The following is a 19,517-nucleotide window of genomic DNA, read 5'->3' as shown; positions in this document are numbered from 1 at the left end:
AGCCCGTGTCTATTCCACAAGTTAACACCAGCTAAATCTATGACATTGAAATGCCTATTTACTCTGTTCCATCTGACTGCGCAATCCACTGGCTCATCACTGCAGCCAAGCAATGTATAAACTTGATCTCCACTATGAAAAGCATCTAGACATTATCTCACATTTCTTTTAGACTAACATTTAGTTTTCAGCAGCGGAAGATGTGTATAAACGTTGCTGTCTGTCTCTCCGACATTTGCAACATTGTTTCAATATTCAAAAGTGTTCATGGCTCTCATGAGGACCGACACGGGACTGGAAGACCCAGAGTTACCTCTGCTGCAGAGGATACGTTAATTCGATTTACCAGCCTCAGAAATTGCAGCCCAAATAAATGCTTCACAGAGTTGAAGTAACAGACACATCTCAACATCAACTGTTCAGAGGAGACTTGTGTGAAATATATCCAGCTGTCCCATAGCAATGAACATGTTGGGAGTCAGGACTAGACAGACAGGCACACAGCGTTTCTCAGCCAATCGAAATCATGAATAAACTGGCATCATTTTTATGGATATATATATATATATATATATATAAAGAAATGTAAATTGAAAAAATGTAAAACGAAACGAAGTGCAGCTAGTTTGCATTCTTTCCAGCTTCAGTTTGAAGTGATTGTGTTAGCTGTCTTGTTAGCTTGCTCCTCTGAACCACAGTGTCAGAGAGAGACGGACAGATAGAATGACCCGAACAGATAGAATGAGTCTAGCCGGCTTGGGTAGCAACCCTCAATTTGTGTTGGCACTATATATTGTGGAAGGATTAAATAGTATGAATAAATTCATCAAAATAACGTTTTTAATGAAAATATGTCAATCATTATTTAAATATGTTGGTAACCCGTTGTACAAAAGTGATAATGCACTCGAAGCCGGTGTTATTGTCATGGTTTGCCGGCCCTCGACTACCTCTCGGGCCTACCAACACCCATGCCAATATATCCTGCTAACACTGGCTTCTCAGGCATTATCACTTGATTGTACACACCACTGTCATTAACACAGAACATACTGTATCCTAAAGTGGTTATTTCAGACCTAATACCACTGCAGATTTATTACAATGAACTCAAGAAAAAACGTGAGTTTTATTAATTTGACTAAGCTGCGCTGGTGGCAACAATATAATTGAAATTGGACTCAGGTAATTATCATTCCTGATTTTGTAAATGTTCTGCCTTGGAGTTTATCCACGGGAATTGTAGATAGATGGTAGAGGTTCAGATGATTATGTGTGCCTTTATGGTCACTGAGGGGCTTGCATTACACAATGCATTGACCTACTGTCATTAGATTGCTGAAGTATATTAGTTACATATTTTCTACAATTGTAAGGCGATTCCCTATTGTCTTTGTCATAGCCAAAGAATGCCAGTTTCACAGTAATAAAACATTCATAATTACATTAGATGATTGAACTGCCATACACAGTGCTCAAGGACAGACACTACAATATGGATTGTTTGAAATATGTCAATTTTCTGGCATATATGATACTGATGAGGTATAGGACACTGATAGCCCCGTACGATACACTGTGTCTGTATGTGTGCATCTCAGTTATTATATTGCTTGGATTGTGAAAAAAGGGCGCATCATCGTATCCGTAGTCGTCACATGACATGTCGATGACCAATAAGAACTTTAGTAACTTTTTCGCTATTTAATAAAGAAGGAAGAGCAAAGACAAAGCTGGAAATGACTGCAGTTATCCGTGGAGATCCCCATTTTCCTAAATCATCTGTTTTTAGGCTAAGTATTTGTTTTGTATATTCGGATTTTATAAGCTATCCAAAGTGGCCAAAGTTTTGCAGCATTTTATTTAAGGTTTTATTATCGTCGACGTCTGGCCTACCTCATAGGTAATCAAATGTTGGGAGAAAAGGCACAAGGTAAGTCTAATAATCCGCTAGTTGAATCTGTACAATTGTCTTAAACTTTGGATATGCCAACATTAACTTTGTAAACCCACAGATAGGCTTATGCAATATTTTATACATATAGCAATATGCCTCTAATGTTTTGTTGTAGCAAGTCCATTTCGAATAGCCTATTTAAAGTCATTAAGAATGAGATAGAACACAATTTTTATAAAGAAATTCTGTCTGCGCTTCCCATATTTGTGGCTTGCCCGTAAAGCATAATGCATCCTGACAAATATTATATAAACCTCGCATAAGCCTTCAGTAGGCTATCTGAGAAATAAGTTATTCAAAACTATTTATCCTTGAACACTTTTATTTTTTGTTTGTTTGGCTCAGTAAGAAAAATAAGAAAAATATTACGCTAGCTACCTAGTTTGGCGCATTTGAAATCAAAGTGGTACAAAATGAAATGCTTCCTCTCCACATCTGAACTTGAGGTATCGAGTAGGCTAATAGATTTGCATAATTGCCAGAACGGCAAATAGAGTCAGTGTGAATCAGTGAATCTAATTTAATTCTACAAAATAGCTTATACCCAAACAAAATAATTAAGCCTACTTATCGAATATAACCTAATCCTCCTATTTTGTAATTAATAATTATAAAAAGATAGTTAATAGACTAACGCTCCTTGTTGAAATGTATTGTTGAAACAGCCTTGAAATATAATTAAGTCATATGCAAAGAGGCTGCGTTTCCTTTGATAGATCTACCTAGCATATATCTAAGGCCTACTGATGTGAAAGTATACATCTATCCTTTGATGCGTAGGCTAAAGGCCAACTCATTTCTTGTAAAAAAAAATATTGCTGTTCACATCAATGGCATAATTTAGTCACACAATTAAAATGAATTATGAAAACTAAAACGACTGATGATTATGATAGTAGTAATATCAATATCAACAAACAACATGAATAATAATAACAATACTTGTAATAACGATCGATATAGCCTAACAATGCTACATAATATTAATATAAATATTATTAATAATCATACTAATAAGATGAATAAGACAATACTACTAATAATAGGCCTACTAATAATATTAATTGTAATGGCTAATATCACCTTCGGTCATCCTCTGTTCCTTTTTGATGGTTCACGGCATTCTCCTTCAGATTTGACATCTCTAACCGTTTATTATGTTGCAAGACAGAGTACACCGTACCGCTTAGGAGGTTGTTTCCTAAATATAGGTGGTCGCATCCACCGCTCATTGACCAATCTCCCAGTAGAAGAGCCTTGAGTACAGGACCTGTGCGCGTGTCGAAGGCTATGCGTGCGAGGCGTATAAAGACAGAAGACTACTGAAGCTGAAGCGCGCGTGGCCGTGTTGTGTTTGGATTATAAAACGCGTTATTCTATCCTGGTTTGGGACATTTCATGATTAATAGGGTTAAGCACTTGGAAGAAGGGGACAATAAAGGTATCCATCTATGCGTCTTATATTTGGCGTCTTTTGGGCTCAATGAATCTGTCTAATCATGTGCCTGTTTAATTTTAGGATAATGTTGGTTGCCCCTAATAGACGTAACATAAAAATGAAATTGAATTCAATTGGATTTGAATAAACTATTAATATGAAAATGGTATGTACGCTCGCATACAGTATGTAATCATCGGTCTTATTTTTGTGAAATAGACTAAAACTATTGCCAATCAGCTCTCATACAAATGCGAATTTCACTAGATCAACTATTTATCATGTTCAATGTGGAAATCAATAAACTTCTGCATTCTTCCCCTATGTGCATTATGATTTATCAACCCATATTAAGATCATAATTATTATAAGCCAAACTTGGTTTTGTTAGGTTTTATGACTATTTGAATTAAGTTTGTTTTAAAAACAGACATTTTTGTCACAACTGCTATGAATCCTGCAATTTCGTCCTGCATTTTACAATGTGTCATGGGCAGTAAATGCATTCGATTAAGAAACGGTACTTTATTTGAATGAATTGATTAATTACATCCCTGCGTCACCGTTTTTCTTGACCCTTGATTTTATTCGCTAACTAGGCGTCCCTTTGAAAGTAATGGACTACACCTATGATGCCGATTTGGAAGAATTGTGTCCTGTTTGTGGAGATAAGGTCTCAGGATACCACTATGGACTCCTTACATGTGAAAGTTGTAAGGTATTTTTATTTGGAATTACTCATTATTTAAAATGTCCTTTTCCCCCCTTGTGTTTGTGGGTATTGTGGCCCGTCAACCTAATGTAGATATTTTCTCCAGGGCTTCTTCAAGAGGACAGTCCAGAACAATAAGAGGTACACTTGTGCAGAAAACCAGGAGTGTAAAATAGACAAAACACAGCGGAAGAGATGTCCCTTCTGCCGATTCCAGAAATGCCTCAATGTTGGCATGAGATTAGAAGGTATGGTTCTCCTCATCATTTTACCCCTTAATTTGACGTTATCAGTGAGAGCATTTCAACGTTATTGTCCAGAAGAAATATGCCCTTAATGTTGTGGCATATTTTTACATATGCAAATAAAATACAATTTTATGACTGTAGATCTATTTGCATTTTTAAATAATTTGCTATTCATCTAAAATATTTACATTTCTTCTTTATGGTCAGTAGGACTACACTAAAAATAAAAGGTATCTGGAGCATCCTAGGGGTTCTTCATATTGAAACTGTGGGGAACCCCTACAAGTTCTTCCAAGAACCCCTTTAATGGATCCTCAGATAACCTTTTGAAGAACCTTTTGGGGTACATTTCTGAACTATCCCCCCTCCTCTATTATTATTATTAATAATAATATGCATAACAATAACACACTTTTTTGTTGTCAGTGTTTATTTTAATTTGAGTGGCAAAGCAGAATAAAATATCAAAATATGATGTAAACTCCCAGCAGAGCCCCAAGTCCACTGGGCATACCCTCTGGCGTGTTGATGTTAATGTGTTGATATTATCCGTATCCATAGTCAGAATGCTTTTGCAGTGCATGGTGATTTAACAGGTTTGCTGTTATATTCATCAGAGGTGTAGGGAGGGTGAAGTCTGTGAATCCAAAAAAATAGTAATTATACAGATGATTAACACAACATGCACACGACAGTATTCACCTTGGTTTTTGTGGTAAATGTGAATGAAAAAACTTTTTGTTAATGGTTTTCACACACATACCTTGTCCATAATGTAGAGGCCTATGGGATTTTCATTGTATAACATACCAATACCAATTGATATACCTTTGTACACTACGGTCAAAAGTTTAAGAACACGTACTCATTCAAGGGTTTTTCTTAATTTTTACTATTTTCTACATTGTTGAATAATAGTGGTACATCAAAACTATGAAATAACACATATGGAATCATTTAGTAACCAAAAATGTGTTAAACAAATCAAAATATATTTGAGATTTGAGATTCTTCAAATAACCACCCTTTGCCTTGATGACAGCTTTGCACACTCTTGGCATTCTCTCAACCAGCTTCATGAGGTAGTCACATAGAATGCATTTCAATTAGCAGGTGTGCCTTCTTAAAAGTTAATTTGTGGAATTCCTTTCCTTCTTAATGCATTTGAGCCAATCACTTGTGTGTGTGTGTGTGTGGGGGGGGGGGGGGGGGGGGGGGGGTACAGAAGATAGCCCTATTTGGTAAAAGACCAAGTCCATATTATGGCAATAACAGCTCAAATAAGCAAAGAGAAATGACAGTACATCATTACTTTAAGACCTGAAGGTCAGTCAATGCGGAACATTTCAAGAACTTTGAACATTTCTAGAAGTGCAGTCGCAAAAACCATCAAGGGCTATGATGAAACTGGTTCTCATGAGGACCGACACAGGACTGGAAGACCCAGTGTTACCTCTGCTGCAGAGGATAAGTTCATTAGAGTTAACAGCCTCAGAAATTGCAGCCAAAATAAATGCTTCACAGAGTTCAAGTAACAGACACATCTCAACATCAGCTGTTCAGAGGAGACTTGTGTGAATCAGGCCTTCATGGTCAAATTGCTGCAAAGAAAGCACTACTAAAGGGCACCAATGAGAAGAAGAGACTTGCTTGGGCCAAGAAACACGAGCAATGGACATTAGACCGGTGGAAATTTGTCCTTTGGTCTGGAGTCCAAATTGGAGGTTTTTGGTTCTAACCGCCGTGTCTTTGTGAGACGCGGTGTAGGTGAACGGATGATCTCCGCATGTGTATTTCCCACTGTAAAGCATGGAGGAGGAGGTGTTATGGTGTGGGGGTGTATAGCTGGTGACACTGTCAAATCAAATCAAACTTTATTTGCCACATGCACCGAATACAACAAGTGTAGACTTTACCATGAAATTCTTACTTACAAGCCCTTAACCAACAGTGCAGTTCAAGAAGAAGAAAATATTTATCAAGTAGGCTAAAATAAAAAGTAACAGAATAAGAATAACAATAACGAGGCTATATACAAAGGGCATCGGTACCGAGTTAGTGTGCAGGGGTGCAGGCTAGTTGAGGTAATCTGTACATGTAGGTGGGGGCGAAGTGACTTTGCATACGTAACAAACAAACAGCGAGTAGCAGCAGTGTACGGGGGGGGGGGGGGTCAATGTAAATTGTCCGGTGGCGATTTTTATCAATTGTTCAGCAGTTCAATGGCTTGGGGGTAGAAGCTGCTGAGGAGCTTTTTGGTCCTAGACTTGACGCTCCGGTACCTATGATTTATTTAGAACTCAAGGCACACTTACCCAGCATGGCTACCACAGCATTCTGCAGTGATACGCCATCCCATCTGGTTTGGGCTTAGTTGGATGATCATTTGTTTTTCAACAGGACAATGACCCAACACACCTCTAGGCTGTGTAAGGGCTGTTTTACCAAGAAGGAGAGTGATGGAATGCTGCATCAGATGACCTGGCCTCCACAATCCCCCAACCTCAAACAAATTGAGATTGTTTGGGATGAGTGGGATCGCAGAGTGAAGGAAAAGCAGCCAACAAGTGCTCAGCATATGTGGGAACTCCTTCAAGACTGTTGGAAAAGTATTCCAGGTGAAGCTGGTTGAGAGAATGCCAAGAGTGTGAAAAGCTGTAATCAAGGCAAAAGGGTGGCTATTTGAGGAATCTCAAATCTCAAATATATTTTTATTTGTTTAACACTTTTTTGGTTACTACATGATTCCATATGTGTTATTTCATAGTTTTGATGTCTTCACTATTATTCTACAATGTAGAAAATAAAATAAAAAATAAGAAAAACCCTTAATGCTTAGGTGTTCTAAAACTTCTGACCGGTAGTGTATGCCTCCTCCTCTGTATACCTGCAGACACAGACACAAAAGTGAGCAGTTCAGTCATCCACACCCAGTTCAGCTAGCCTTCAAATGATTCTTATAGCAAACAGTTGAAGTTGGAAGTTTACATACACTTAGTTTGAAGTCATTAAAACTCGTTTTTCAAACACTCCACAAATTTCTTGTTAACAAACTATAGTTTTGCCAAATCGGTTAGGACATCCACTTTGTACATGACACACGTAATTTTTCCAACAGTTGTTTACAAACAGATTATTTCACTTATAATTCACTGTATCATAACTCCAGTGGGTCATAAATTTACATACACTAAATTGACTGTGCCTTTAAACAGCTTGGAAAATTCCACAAAATGATGTCATGGCTTTAGAAGCTTCTGATTGGCTAATTGACATAATTTGAGTCAATTGGAGGTGTACCTGTGGATGTATTTCAAGGCCTACCTTCAAACTCAGTGCCTCTTTGCTTGACATCATGGGAAAATCAAAAGAAATCAGCCAAGATCTCAGAAAAAAATTGCAGACCTCCACAAGTCTGGTACATCCTTGGGAGCAATTTCCAAACGCCTGAAGGTACCACGTTCATCTGTACAAACAATAGTACGCAAGTATAAACACCATAGGACCATGCTGCAGTCATACCACTTAGGAAGGAGATGCGTTCTGTCTCCTAGAGATGAACATACTTTGGTGCGAAAAGTGCAAATCAATCCCTGAACAACAGCAAAGGACCTTGTAAAGATGCATGTGGAAACAGGTACAAAAGTATCTATATCCACAGTAAAACGAGTCCTATATCGACATAACCTGAAAGGTCGCTCAGCAAGGAAGAAGCCACTGCTCCAAAACCGCCATAAAAAAAGCCAGACTACGGTTTGCAACTGCACATGAGGACAAAGATCGTACTTTTTGGAGAAATTTCATCTCTGATCATCTCTGGTCTGATGAAACAAAAATAGAACTGTTTGGCCATAATGACCATCGTTATGTTTGGAGGAAAAAGGAGGAGGTTTGCAAGCCAAAGAACACCATCCCAACTGTGAAGTATGGGGGTGGCAGCATCATGTTGTGGGGGTGCTTTGCTGCAGGAGTGACTGGTGCGCTTCACAAATTAGATGGCATCATGAGGAAGGAAGATTATGTGGATATATTGAAGCAACATCTCAATACATCAGTCAGGAAGTTAAAGCTTGGTGGCAAATGGGTCTTCCAAATGGACAATGACCTCAAGCATACTTCCAAAGTTGTGGCAAAATGGCTTAAGGACAACAAAGTCAAGCTATTGGAGTGGCCATCACAAAGCCCTGACCTCAATCCTATAGAAAATTTGTGGGCAGAACTGAAAAAGCGGGTGCGAGCAAGGAGGCCTACAAACCTGACTCAGTTACACCAGCTCTGTCAGGAGGAATGGGACAAAATTCACCCAACTTATTGTGGGAAGCTTGTGGAAGGCTACCCGAAATGTTTGACCCAAGTTAAACAATTTAAAGGCAATGCTACCAAATACTAATTGAGTGTATGTAAACTTCTGACCCACTGGGAATGTGATGAAAGAAATCAAATCTGAAATAAATCATTCTCTCTACTATTATTCTGACATTTCACATTCTTAAAATAAAGTGGTGATTCTAACTGACCTAAGACAGGGAATTTTTACTAGGATTAAATGTCAGGAATTGTGAAAAACTGAATTTAAATGTATTTGGCTAAGGTGTATGTGAAGTTCCGACTTCAACTGTACGTATTCGTACCTCTGTTGATTGATTTCCTTTGAATTGTGTCCATTTTCTGTTTTACAAAGATTTGCACAAATATGAAAGATAGATGGTATCATCATGAAATAATATACATTTATATCATATAAGGGACAAACCTTACCTTAAATTGAGGAGATCTTTACATTTTTCAGTTAAGTGCCTGCACCTGCTGTCCTTTCACATTCAAATCCACGTGTTTCAGTTGGGCAGTTAGGTTCATGCAAGAAACCCTACCAACTAAGGAAGTTCCTCAATGAACCCCACCTCCTATGGGGTTCTTGGAAGCACCTTTTTGGGGCAATTTTCAATGTCAAGTATCCGAAGGTTCTTCAAAGAACTTTGAGGATCTTAGAAGAACCCTTGTTGAACCCCTACATTTTAGAGTATAGAATGGATTTTATAGCCTGTCTTAGCAATCAGTTGCATCTGGATTGTCAAATGTTTGTGCAAAAGTTGTAGTGCATTAGGGACAGACAACATACAGTCCATGTGGTTTTGTGAGGGGCTAGAGCGCGCAAAACATGCCGGGGGCCAGAGCGCCGATTTCACCAGTGATTCCCAGGCATGTGATGCGAGAAAGCACCTGTTTCCGTGGAGAAATGACACATTCTTGACTTGCTGATAAAACTCTGGGCTTCTCGCTGATGGTTTTAAGCGTTCTATTTATATCAACAAGCTTAGTGTTACGTAACGTCAAAGGCATTAGCTTATGTTGTATATAGTAAATTGTCAAAAAGATAATTCAAATGTGTAGTAGAATAAAGGAGAATGGGTCACACTTTCAACAAACTATCTGTTAATGAGCAACTGCTTGCTACAGTTAGGGTTAGGGTAAGGTTTCGAATAAGGGTAAGGGTTAAGTTTAGGGTTAGGAAAAGGGTTAAGGTTAGGGTTACAGCTAGGGTTAGTAGATAGTTAGCTGAAATGCTACTGATACTGTAGTCTATCCAAATAAAGTGTTACTGGAGTATGATACCCTGGCGGTTGTTTTACATTGCTTTTTCCAAAAATTGGTTCAGGAAACTGCCAAACATTCCTGACTAAATTAGGGTATTTTCCTGTGCACTTGTTATGGCTGTATTTTCAATGATAGACGTTTGAATGAGTTTCTCTTTATAAGGGCTTACATGAGGAATTATTTTACATGATTGACATTTTTCCATGATATCTTTCTGGCTATAGTAGCCTAGTAACAAATTGCATATAACAGATCCACTGTTGTCGATAAAGGTTCTGTTTCTCAACATGATGTCTCTTCTTTGACAGCGGTGCGTGCAGACCGCATGCGTGGGGGCAGGAATAAGTTTGGCCCCATGTACAAGCGGGACAGAGCCATGAAGCAGCAGAAGAAGGCTTTGATCCGTTCCACAGGCTTCAAGCTGGATTCTGCTCCTCTACAGCTCTCGCCTGTACAGACTAACTATGGCTTCACCGGAACCCTGCACAGCCTCCCCTCCCTCCCCAAAGGCCTTATGCCCTCCATCCCAGCCTCCATCAACCCCACAGACTACGAGGCCAGCCTCTACGGACCCCCCTCCTTGGGGGTGGCCATGCAACCCCATGGGCTCCTGCCCACCCAGTACCAGTACACAGCATTCCCCAGCAGGGCCATCAAGTCTGAGTACCCTGACCCTTACACAAGCTCCCCAGAGTCTCTGGTGGGGTACCCCTTACCGGACGGGTACCCCTCCGGTGGCTCCCCGCAGCTTCCCAGCCAGCACCCCCTCGTGCTGGAGCTGCTGCGCTGCGACCCAGATGAGATGCAGATGCAGAGTAAGATCATGGCCTTCCTGCAGCAGGAGCAGAGTGGCCGGGGCCGGCAGGAAAAGCTGAGCACCTTCAGCCTCATGTGTCGCATGGCCGACCAGACTCTGTTCTCCATAGTGGAGTGGGCCAGGAGCTGCATCTTCTTCAAGGAGCTCAAGGTAAGCTCACAGGCTCCAGTCCACAGGGAAACGATAGGCGAGAGATGCACATTGAGAAATTATCCTTATAATCATGATCGCAGTATCATATCTTATCATTGTAATGTTCGTACTTAATAGATAAGTAATATCAAGAATATTCAAGAAAAAATTATAGCGGTAGATCTTTTATCTTTTGGTTACCTGATGTCCTTTCTAAAACGTTGCACCCACACACAGATATTGGCAGTAAAGAATGAAGGCCTGTGTAAAATGATCTATTTATTATGACAGATTGTTGTCATTGTTTCTGTATCTCCTTGTTCCTGGTGGAGGCACTCAAACAGAGCAGCAGTTAAAGAGGTGACACCATAACCCATTCTGTTTCCCTCTGTGTAATGATTTGAGATGCATCACTGTCCAAGCCAGATAGGCCTTGTACTTTAATTCTCTTTGTCAACTGAATGGTGTATTTGAGTTGTGCTATACGGTACAGCACAAGTTATTGCCCCAGTCAAATGTTACTCCCGGCCCCAAAGGAGAAAGACATCAATACTGTTGTCGGACACTGTGGTGGCTGACCTGGATATGTTACAAAATACTTTTCTATTTTTAAACATTTCAGCAGTTCACCCTGCATTGGTATGAGAAGTCTGATGGCACTACGTTGTGATAACAGTATCTGCTAAATGAAGTAAATATAATTGTAAATGTAAAAATTACAATTGCAAAGCATGCTGAGAATTATTCTAAGGAGCTCCGCCCGACACAAGGCCAATAATAATACCCAGTGTGCTTTGCAGTTAATTTTTGGATGTGTATTTTCATATATACATTTACATTTTGATCATTTGGTAGACACTCTTATCCAGAGTGACTTGCAGTCAGTGCGTTCAACTAAGGCAGATAAACAACAAATCTCAGTTATAGCAAGTAAAACGTTTCGGTAACCGTTACTGAGAATGTTGTTGTTTGGGCCAGGTACTTGGAAATGAAATTCTGTACTTTAAAATACAAAATACATGTATTTTAATTAAAAGCTTTTGAAAATATAAGTATTTTGTAGTCTATTTTGATACATTGATCTTCATTGTATTTTATAATTGTATTTAAAAAAAAATTCCCATCCATGGTGAAGGCTGACCAGTGCTATTGCTCAATGGTCACTGTGCTAATTGTTCATGCTGTTCTCAGCCAGAGAATGGTTTGTGACGGGAACTTACTAATGGATTGTTTGTTCTTGTAGCACCAGATCCGAATTGAAGCGTATATTTAGAAGCAACTTTTTGTCATGTTATTGTTATTTCTCTCTCAGCCTTATCTTAGTGACAGTGAGTCCATTGTGTGGATTATCTGATGGGCCACACTCCCTGAGTGAGAAAGGAACATGGTACAGTGCCTTCTGAAAGCATTCATATCCCTTAACTTATTTCACACATTGTTGTGTTACAGCCTGAAGTCAAAATTGATTCAATATTTAAAAAAATCCTCACCCATCTACACACAAAACCCCATAATGACAAAGTGAAAACATGTTTTAAGAAGTTTTTGCAAATTTATTGAAAATGTAACACAGAAATGTCTATATTACATAAGTATTCACACCCCTGAGCCAATACTTTTTAGAAGCACCTTTGCCGGCGATTATAGCTTTGAGTCATGGGTATGTCTGTATCAGCTTTGCACATCTGGATTTGGGGATTTTCTCCCATTTCTCCCATTCTTCCATTCTCAAGCTCTGTTAAGTTAGATGGGGAGCGTCAGTGAACTGCAATCTTCAAGTCTTTCCACAGATTTTCATTGGGATTCAAACCTGGGCTTTCGTTTGGCCACTCAAGGGCTTTCACATTCTTGTTCAGAAGCCAGTCCAGCGTTACTTTGGCTGTATGCTTGGGGTCATTGTCCTGTTGGAACGTAAATCTTCTCCCCAGTCTAAGATCATTTTCACTCTGAAGCAGGTTCTCATCAAGGATTGGCTTGTATTTGGCTCCATTCATTATTCCCTCTATCCTTACCAGTTTCCCAGCCCCTGCCGCTGAAAAGCATCTCCATGTTTCACGGAAGGGATGGTGTTAAACGGGTGATGAGCTGTGCCTGGTTTTCTCCAGACATAGCGCTTTGCATTCAGGCCAAAGATCTATTTTTATCTCATCAAACCACAGAATCTATTGCCTCATACTCTCAGAGTCTTTCATGTGCTTTTTCATTAAACTCCAGGTGTGCTGTCATGTGACTTTTTCTCAGGAGTGGCTTCAAGGAACTATGTAGTTCTTTCAGAATGGTCATTGGGTTCTTGGTCACCTCCCTGACCAAGGTCCATCTTGCCCGGTTGCTCAGTTTGGTTGGACGGCCAGCTCTAGGCAGTCTGGGTAGTTCCATATTTTTTTCAATTTCCCAATGATGGAGACGACTGTGCTCTTGGAAACTTTCGACACTCTAGAAATTGTTTTATACCCTTCATCAGATATATGCCGCATCACAATTCTATAGTATAGTTTCTGCTCTGACATACATTGTCAACTGTGGGACCTTATATATACAGGTATGTTTATTTTTAAATAATGTCCAAACAATTGAATTGGCCACAGGTGGACTCCAATCAAGTTGTAGTGACATCTCAAGGATGATCAAAGGAAATTGGATGCACCTGAGGTCAATTTAGAGTGTCATAGCAAAGGGGTTTGAATACTTATGTAAATGATACCCGAGTAGACTCAAAAATACCCAAGACAACTCAAAGCTATAATCGCCGCCAAAGGTGCTTCTACAAAGTATTGACTCAGGGGTGTGAATACTTATGTAAATTAGATACTGTATTTCTGTATTTAATTTACAATAAATTAGCAAAAATGTCTAAAAACATATTTTCACTTTGTCATTATGGGGTATTGAGTGTAGATGGGTGAGAACAAAATCTATGTAATCCATTTTGAATTCAGGCTGTAACACAATAAAATGTGGAATGAGTCAAGGGGTATTAATACTTTCTGAAGGCACTGTATCTTTGTATAGGCTGTGTCAGAGAGATACACACAGGGGCCCGTGACCCCTCACTTTAGTCTTTCAACTGGGTTATTTTAGGGATGGTAGGCCTATATGCCTCTGAGGACCCATGTTCTGATGTAGTGATCAGTGGTCAGGAGTTACTGCAGTACCGTCAGTACTATGGTGTAAGACCTGACTGGGGAGGAGAATTCTGCCCCCGGACTCACAATGGTCTGAGACATAACATCAATGATAGTAATGGGGCTTTTGTTTTGAAATAATATCAGATTAAATGGTCATCATATCTGATTTTATAAAATGTTATGTAATCTCATCTAGCTATGGGATTATGCTTATGGAAAATGTGAGAGCCTGTGTGTATCTGTGTGTATGTGAGTGTGTGTGTGTGTGAAATGTTGCGTCTGTGTCCGTCTGTGTGCCGAATCCTCCTTGAGAAAAAGTACAGTAGGTTGCTGTGCCCTTCAGCTTCCTTCCCATGACCCCTCCTGATGAATCAAGACGTTTTGTGTTGGTCCTGTAGCTCCAACCGGGAGCAAGATTGGACTTCTCCTCTGGACAGATATATAGTTTCATTCAAGGGGTAGTAATTCTGTCATCCCTGTGCCAGATGAATGTGTGTCCGGGTGCGGGACAGCGCTATTAGGGGGCTACAGCAACACTCTGTGTGTCACCAGCTGCAGAGCTGCAGAATTACTGACTGAGGCGTCCTTCGGCTCCCAGAGTAATATGTACTAGCAGTGAGGAGTGTCCAATCACCCCCCCCCCACTCCAGCCCCTCACACACCACACACCCCCATCAGCTTTAATGCGCTGGCTAGGGGGGTGACGGAGGACACGGAGAGGTGAGGAGGTTGGAGAGGTCATCTCTGTGGCTCGTAAATGCAGCGTGATGAGACGCGAGACACTGACACCAGACCCAGACGCTGGAAATATGGCACAAGGACCCTCATCTTCCTCCCTGGGTTTTATAGTCACCCCATTTATCTGTCCACCTAGCTATGTGTGTTTCAGGTGGAACCACACTATCCCATGTGGATGCTAGCTTTTAAGGGGGTTGATGTTAGATTGATGCCCGCTTGAGATTGTAATATCAGTGTAGGCTGTTTTATTTGACATTGGATTTGACATTAGATTGGTTCTCCACTACCACTATGTTTTGCCATCTGTGTGGAATGAGTTTAAGCTTTGAGGTGACCTGCTGTTTTCTGTCTCCTCTTTGAGGTGGGGGATCAGATGAAGCTTCTTCACAACTGTTGGTCTGAGCTGCTGGTTCTGGACCATGTCTTCAGACAAGTGCAGCACGGGAAGGAGAGCAGCCTGTTGCTGGTTACTGGACAGGAGGTAAGCAGCCTCACAGTTCCAATAGAAAACTAATACAATGCTCATACATTCATGAATACCAGAAATACATACACAGTCACACACGCATGCCTTCATCATGTAGTCATTACAAATATACAACCTCTATGGATAGCAATAAATATTTGCGTAGATAGATTTATTTAGCAATAATGTGTATCTATACGGTAATTACTGCTATTACACTGTTCCAATGTAATTACCACACATTATTTCAGTGACACAATATAAAGTGGGACTATATCCACAAATAGATAGATAGCCTACTACTGTATGTGGAGACCCTGTGAGGGTAAGGACAGCCTTTTCCTGACCAAATGATGACCCACACAGATGCCTGCTCTTGTTTTTCCACATTTGGTCATGTTTGGAGATGCAGAACAGAACAGGAAAAAACAACCATCAGCTGATGGCTTCAGCTTGTCTCTGCAGCTTGTAACTGACGCCTGGCTTTGGGGAAGAGAGGGGAAACATTTGTTTTTATTTTTGTCTTGTTAAAATGGCATTATTTATTTCTCATAAGACAGCAATGGAAAACAGGGCATTTTTATCTACAGACTAGGTTTGTGCGAACAGGAAGAAGTTTTATTATTTCTAGAAGCTACTATGGGAATTGGAGGATTTAACGTCCAATATGTTACATAACACTTAAATCTCATTAATTTAGAAAGTGGGGAGAAACTACAGCTATGGCCGTGATTGGAAGTCCCATAGGGCGGCGCACAATTGGCCCAGCGTCGTCCGGGTTAGGGTTTGGCCGGGGTAGGCCATCATTGTAAATAAGAATTTGTTCTTAACTGACTTGCCTAGTTAATTAAAGGCTAAATATAGCTTTTTTTATTTTTAAATACAGCTGACTCATTGTATGGCATCTATGTATCTGTATTGAAGTAATTCAGTAAATTTGTACTGTATGTGGTGTGTTTCCGGCACAATTTAAAGCCTGTATACAGCAAAACATCATGTTGTCCTCCGGTGCTGTGTTGCAGATGGATCTGTCATCCATGGGGTCCCAGGCGGGGGTGACTCTTTCAGGCCTGGTCCAAAGAGGACAGGTGCTGGCTGGGAGGCTGCTGACCCTGCAGGTGGACAGGAGAGAGGTTGCCTGCCTTAAGTTCCTCCTTCTCTTCAATCCCAGTGAGTAGACCACATATATATATATATATATACATATATATACACACATATATGTATACATATATATACATATATATATGTATACATATATATATGTATACATATATATATGTATACATATGTATATATGTGTATATATATATATGTGTATATATATATATATATATATATATGTGTATATATATATATGTGTATATATATATATATATATATATATATGTATATATATATATATGTATATATATGTATACATATATATATACATATATATATGTATACATATATATATACATATATATATGTATACATATATATATGTATACATATATATATGTATATATATGTATACATATATATACATATATATATATATATACATATATATATGTATACATATATATATATATACACATATATATATATATATATATATACACATATATATATATACACATATATATATATATATATATATATACACATATATATATATATATATATACACATATATATATATACACATATATATATACACATATATACATATGTATACATATATATATGTATACATATATATATGTATACATATATATATATATATATATATATATGTATACATATATATATGTATACATATATATATGTATACATAATATGTATACATATATATATGTATACATATATATATGTATACATATATATATGTATACATATGTATATATATATGTATATATGTATATATATATATGTATACATATATATATATATATATATATATGTATACATATATATATGTATACAGGGTTTTTCTTGATTTTTACTAGTTTCTACATTGTAGAATAATAGTGAAGACATCAAAAGTATGAAATAACACATATGGAATCATGTAGTAACCAAAAAAGTGTTAAACAAATCAAAATATATTTTATATTTGAGATTCTTTAAAGTAGCCACCCTTTGCCTTGATGACAAATTTGGCATTGGCAAAGGGTGGCATTTTCTCAACCAGCTTCATGAGGTAGTCATCTGGAATGCGTTTCAATTAACAGGTGTGCCTTGTTAAAAGGTCATTTGTGGAATTTCTTTCCTGGTATACAGAACATAGCCCTATTTGGTAAAATACCAAGTCCATATTATGGCAAGAACAGCTCTAATAAGCAAAGAGAAATGACAGTCCATCATAATTTAAAGACATGAAGGTCAGTCAATCCGGAACTTTGAAAGTTTCTTCCAGTGCAGTCGCAAAAACCATCAAGCGCTTTGATGAAACTAGCTCTCATGAGGACCATCACAGGAAAGGAAGACCCAGAGCTACTTTTGCTGCAGAGGATAGGTTCATTAGAGTTACCCGCCTCAGAAATTGCAGCCAAAATAAATGCTTCACAGAATTCAAGTAGCAGACACATCTCAACATCAACTGTTCAGAGGAGACTGCATGAGTCAGGCCTTCATGGTCGAATTGCATCTACATAGGTGGGAGGCTGCTTGGGCCAAGAAACACAAGCAATAGATAATAGACCGGTGGAAATCTGTCTTTGGTCCAAATGTACGATTTTTGGTTCCAACTGCCGTGTCTTTGTGAGACACAGAGTAGGTGAATGGATGATCTCCGCATGTGTGTTTCCCACCGTGAAGCATGGAGGAGGAGGTGTATCGTGTAGGGGTGCTTTGCGGGTGATTTATTTAGAATTCAAGGCACACTTAACCAGCATTGCTACCACAGCATTCTGCAGCGATACACCATCCCATCTGTCCACAGCTGTCCTCAAAGCAAAGGATGGCTACTTTGAAGAATCTGTAATATAAAATAGATTTGGATTTGTTTTGATGTCTTCACTATTTTTCTACAATGTAGAAAATAGTAAAAAATAAAGAAACCCCTTGAATGAGTAGGTGTATCCAAACTTCTGACTGCTACTCTATATACACTGTATACTCTACCATATTAGATTATGATTAATAGTCTTATAATATATATATATTATTAATATGCCATTTATAAGACGCTTTTATCTAACGCGACTTACAGTCATGCATGCATACCGGTAACGTGCAGTGAGGTTGGTGGCTTGGTAGGCACTGGCTATTATCAAAGCGAGATTTACTCACAAATAAACCTTGAAGCACAAGTTCACCATACAACAGATAGCTCCGACAACCAGAGTGACATAGGCTATGAACTGAGATTGACAAACAATTCTCACCAAATGTAAATACCAATGTAGACAAAATACAGAAGCGATAGCCTACGATGGCGACATATTTGATATGATGTGACGAAATGACACTGAGCTCTGCCATAGACCGATGTAGCATCCACAGTTACAACGAATAGGTGGCACTGAAAGACCAATATATGGACACATTTCATCCGCAAACTCCATAGCCTTTCACAATGGATTTACAAATATTATTACACTTACATATATACACTCATGGCCAGTTTATTAGGCACACCCCCCGTTCACAAAAATAGTTAGCTCCTACAGACAGTGAGTCATGTGGCAGTGGCTTGCTATATAGAACAGGCAGACTGGTATTGAGACATTCAGTTACTGTTCGACTGAACGTTAAATTGGGCAACACAAGTGACCTAATTGACTTTGAGTGTGGTATAATCGTCCGTACCAGGCACGGCAGTTCCAGTATCTCAGAAACGGCCTGGCCTTTTCACACATGACAGTGTGCAGGGTTTCTCGAGAATGGTGCGGCAAAGAAAAAACATCCAGTCAGCGGCTGTCCTGTGGGCGAAAACAGCTCGTTGATGAGAGAAGTCGAAGGAGAAGAATCGTGCAAGCTAATAGGTGTACCACAAACAGGCAAATAACGGCGCAGTACAACAGTGATGTGCAGAACGGCATCTTGGAATACCCAACTCGTCGGTCCTTGTCAAGGATGAGCTATTGCAGCAGACAATCACACCGGTTTCCACTACTATCAGCTAAAAACAAGAAGCGGCTCCAGCGGGTACGCGATAACCAAGACTGGACAACTGAAGAGTGGAAAAACATTGCCTGGTCCGACAAATCCCGGTTCCTGTTGCGTCATGCTGATGGTAGAGTCAGGATTTGGCGTAAGCAGCATGAGTCCATGGCGAAATCCAGACTGGTGTCAACGGT

General features: G+C 39.2%; 1 protein-coding gene across 1 annotated transcript in view; it reads left to right on the top strand.

Annotated features, from left to right (window-relative positions):
- The first annotated feature begins 1,742 nt into the window (after positions 1-1,742).
- The window catches only part of LOC106579988 (nuclear receptor subfamily 5 group A member 2), a 34,048-nt gene continuing 16,273 nt past the window's right edge, over positions 1,743-19,517 (top strand). Inside the window, exons 1-6 of the mRNA XM_014160482.3 lie at positions 1,743-1,933; positions 3,995-4,113; positions 4,214-4,355; positions 10,259-10,917; positions 15,124-15,243; positions 16,251-16,398. Coding sequence (XP_014015957.2) covers positions 1,912-1,933; positions 3,995-4,113; positions 4,214-4,355; positions 10,259-10,917; positions 15,124-15,243; positions 16,251-16,398 — 1,210 coding nt within the window. The 5' untranslated portion in view covers positions 1,743-1,911. The remainder of the gene's footprint in view (positions 1,934-3,994; positions 4,114-4,213; positions 4,356-10,258; positions 10,918-15,123; positions 15,244-16,250; positions 16,399-19,517) is intronic.

This window comes from Salmo salar, chromosome 20 (genome assembly GCF_965601325.2).
Source record: "Salmo salar chromosome 20, fSalSal1, whole genome shotgun sequence".
NCBI classification, from domain to species: domain Eukaryota; kingdom Metazoa; phylum Chordata; class Actinopteri; order Salmoniformes; family Salmonidae; genus Salmo; species Salmo salar.
The sequence above is the reverse complement of the archived record's forward strand: the minus strand, read 5'-3'. Positions and strand labels throughout refer to the sequence as shown.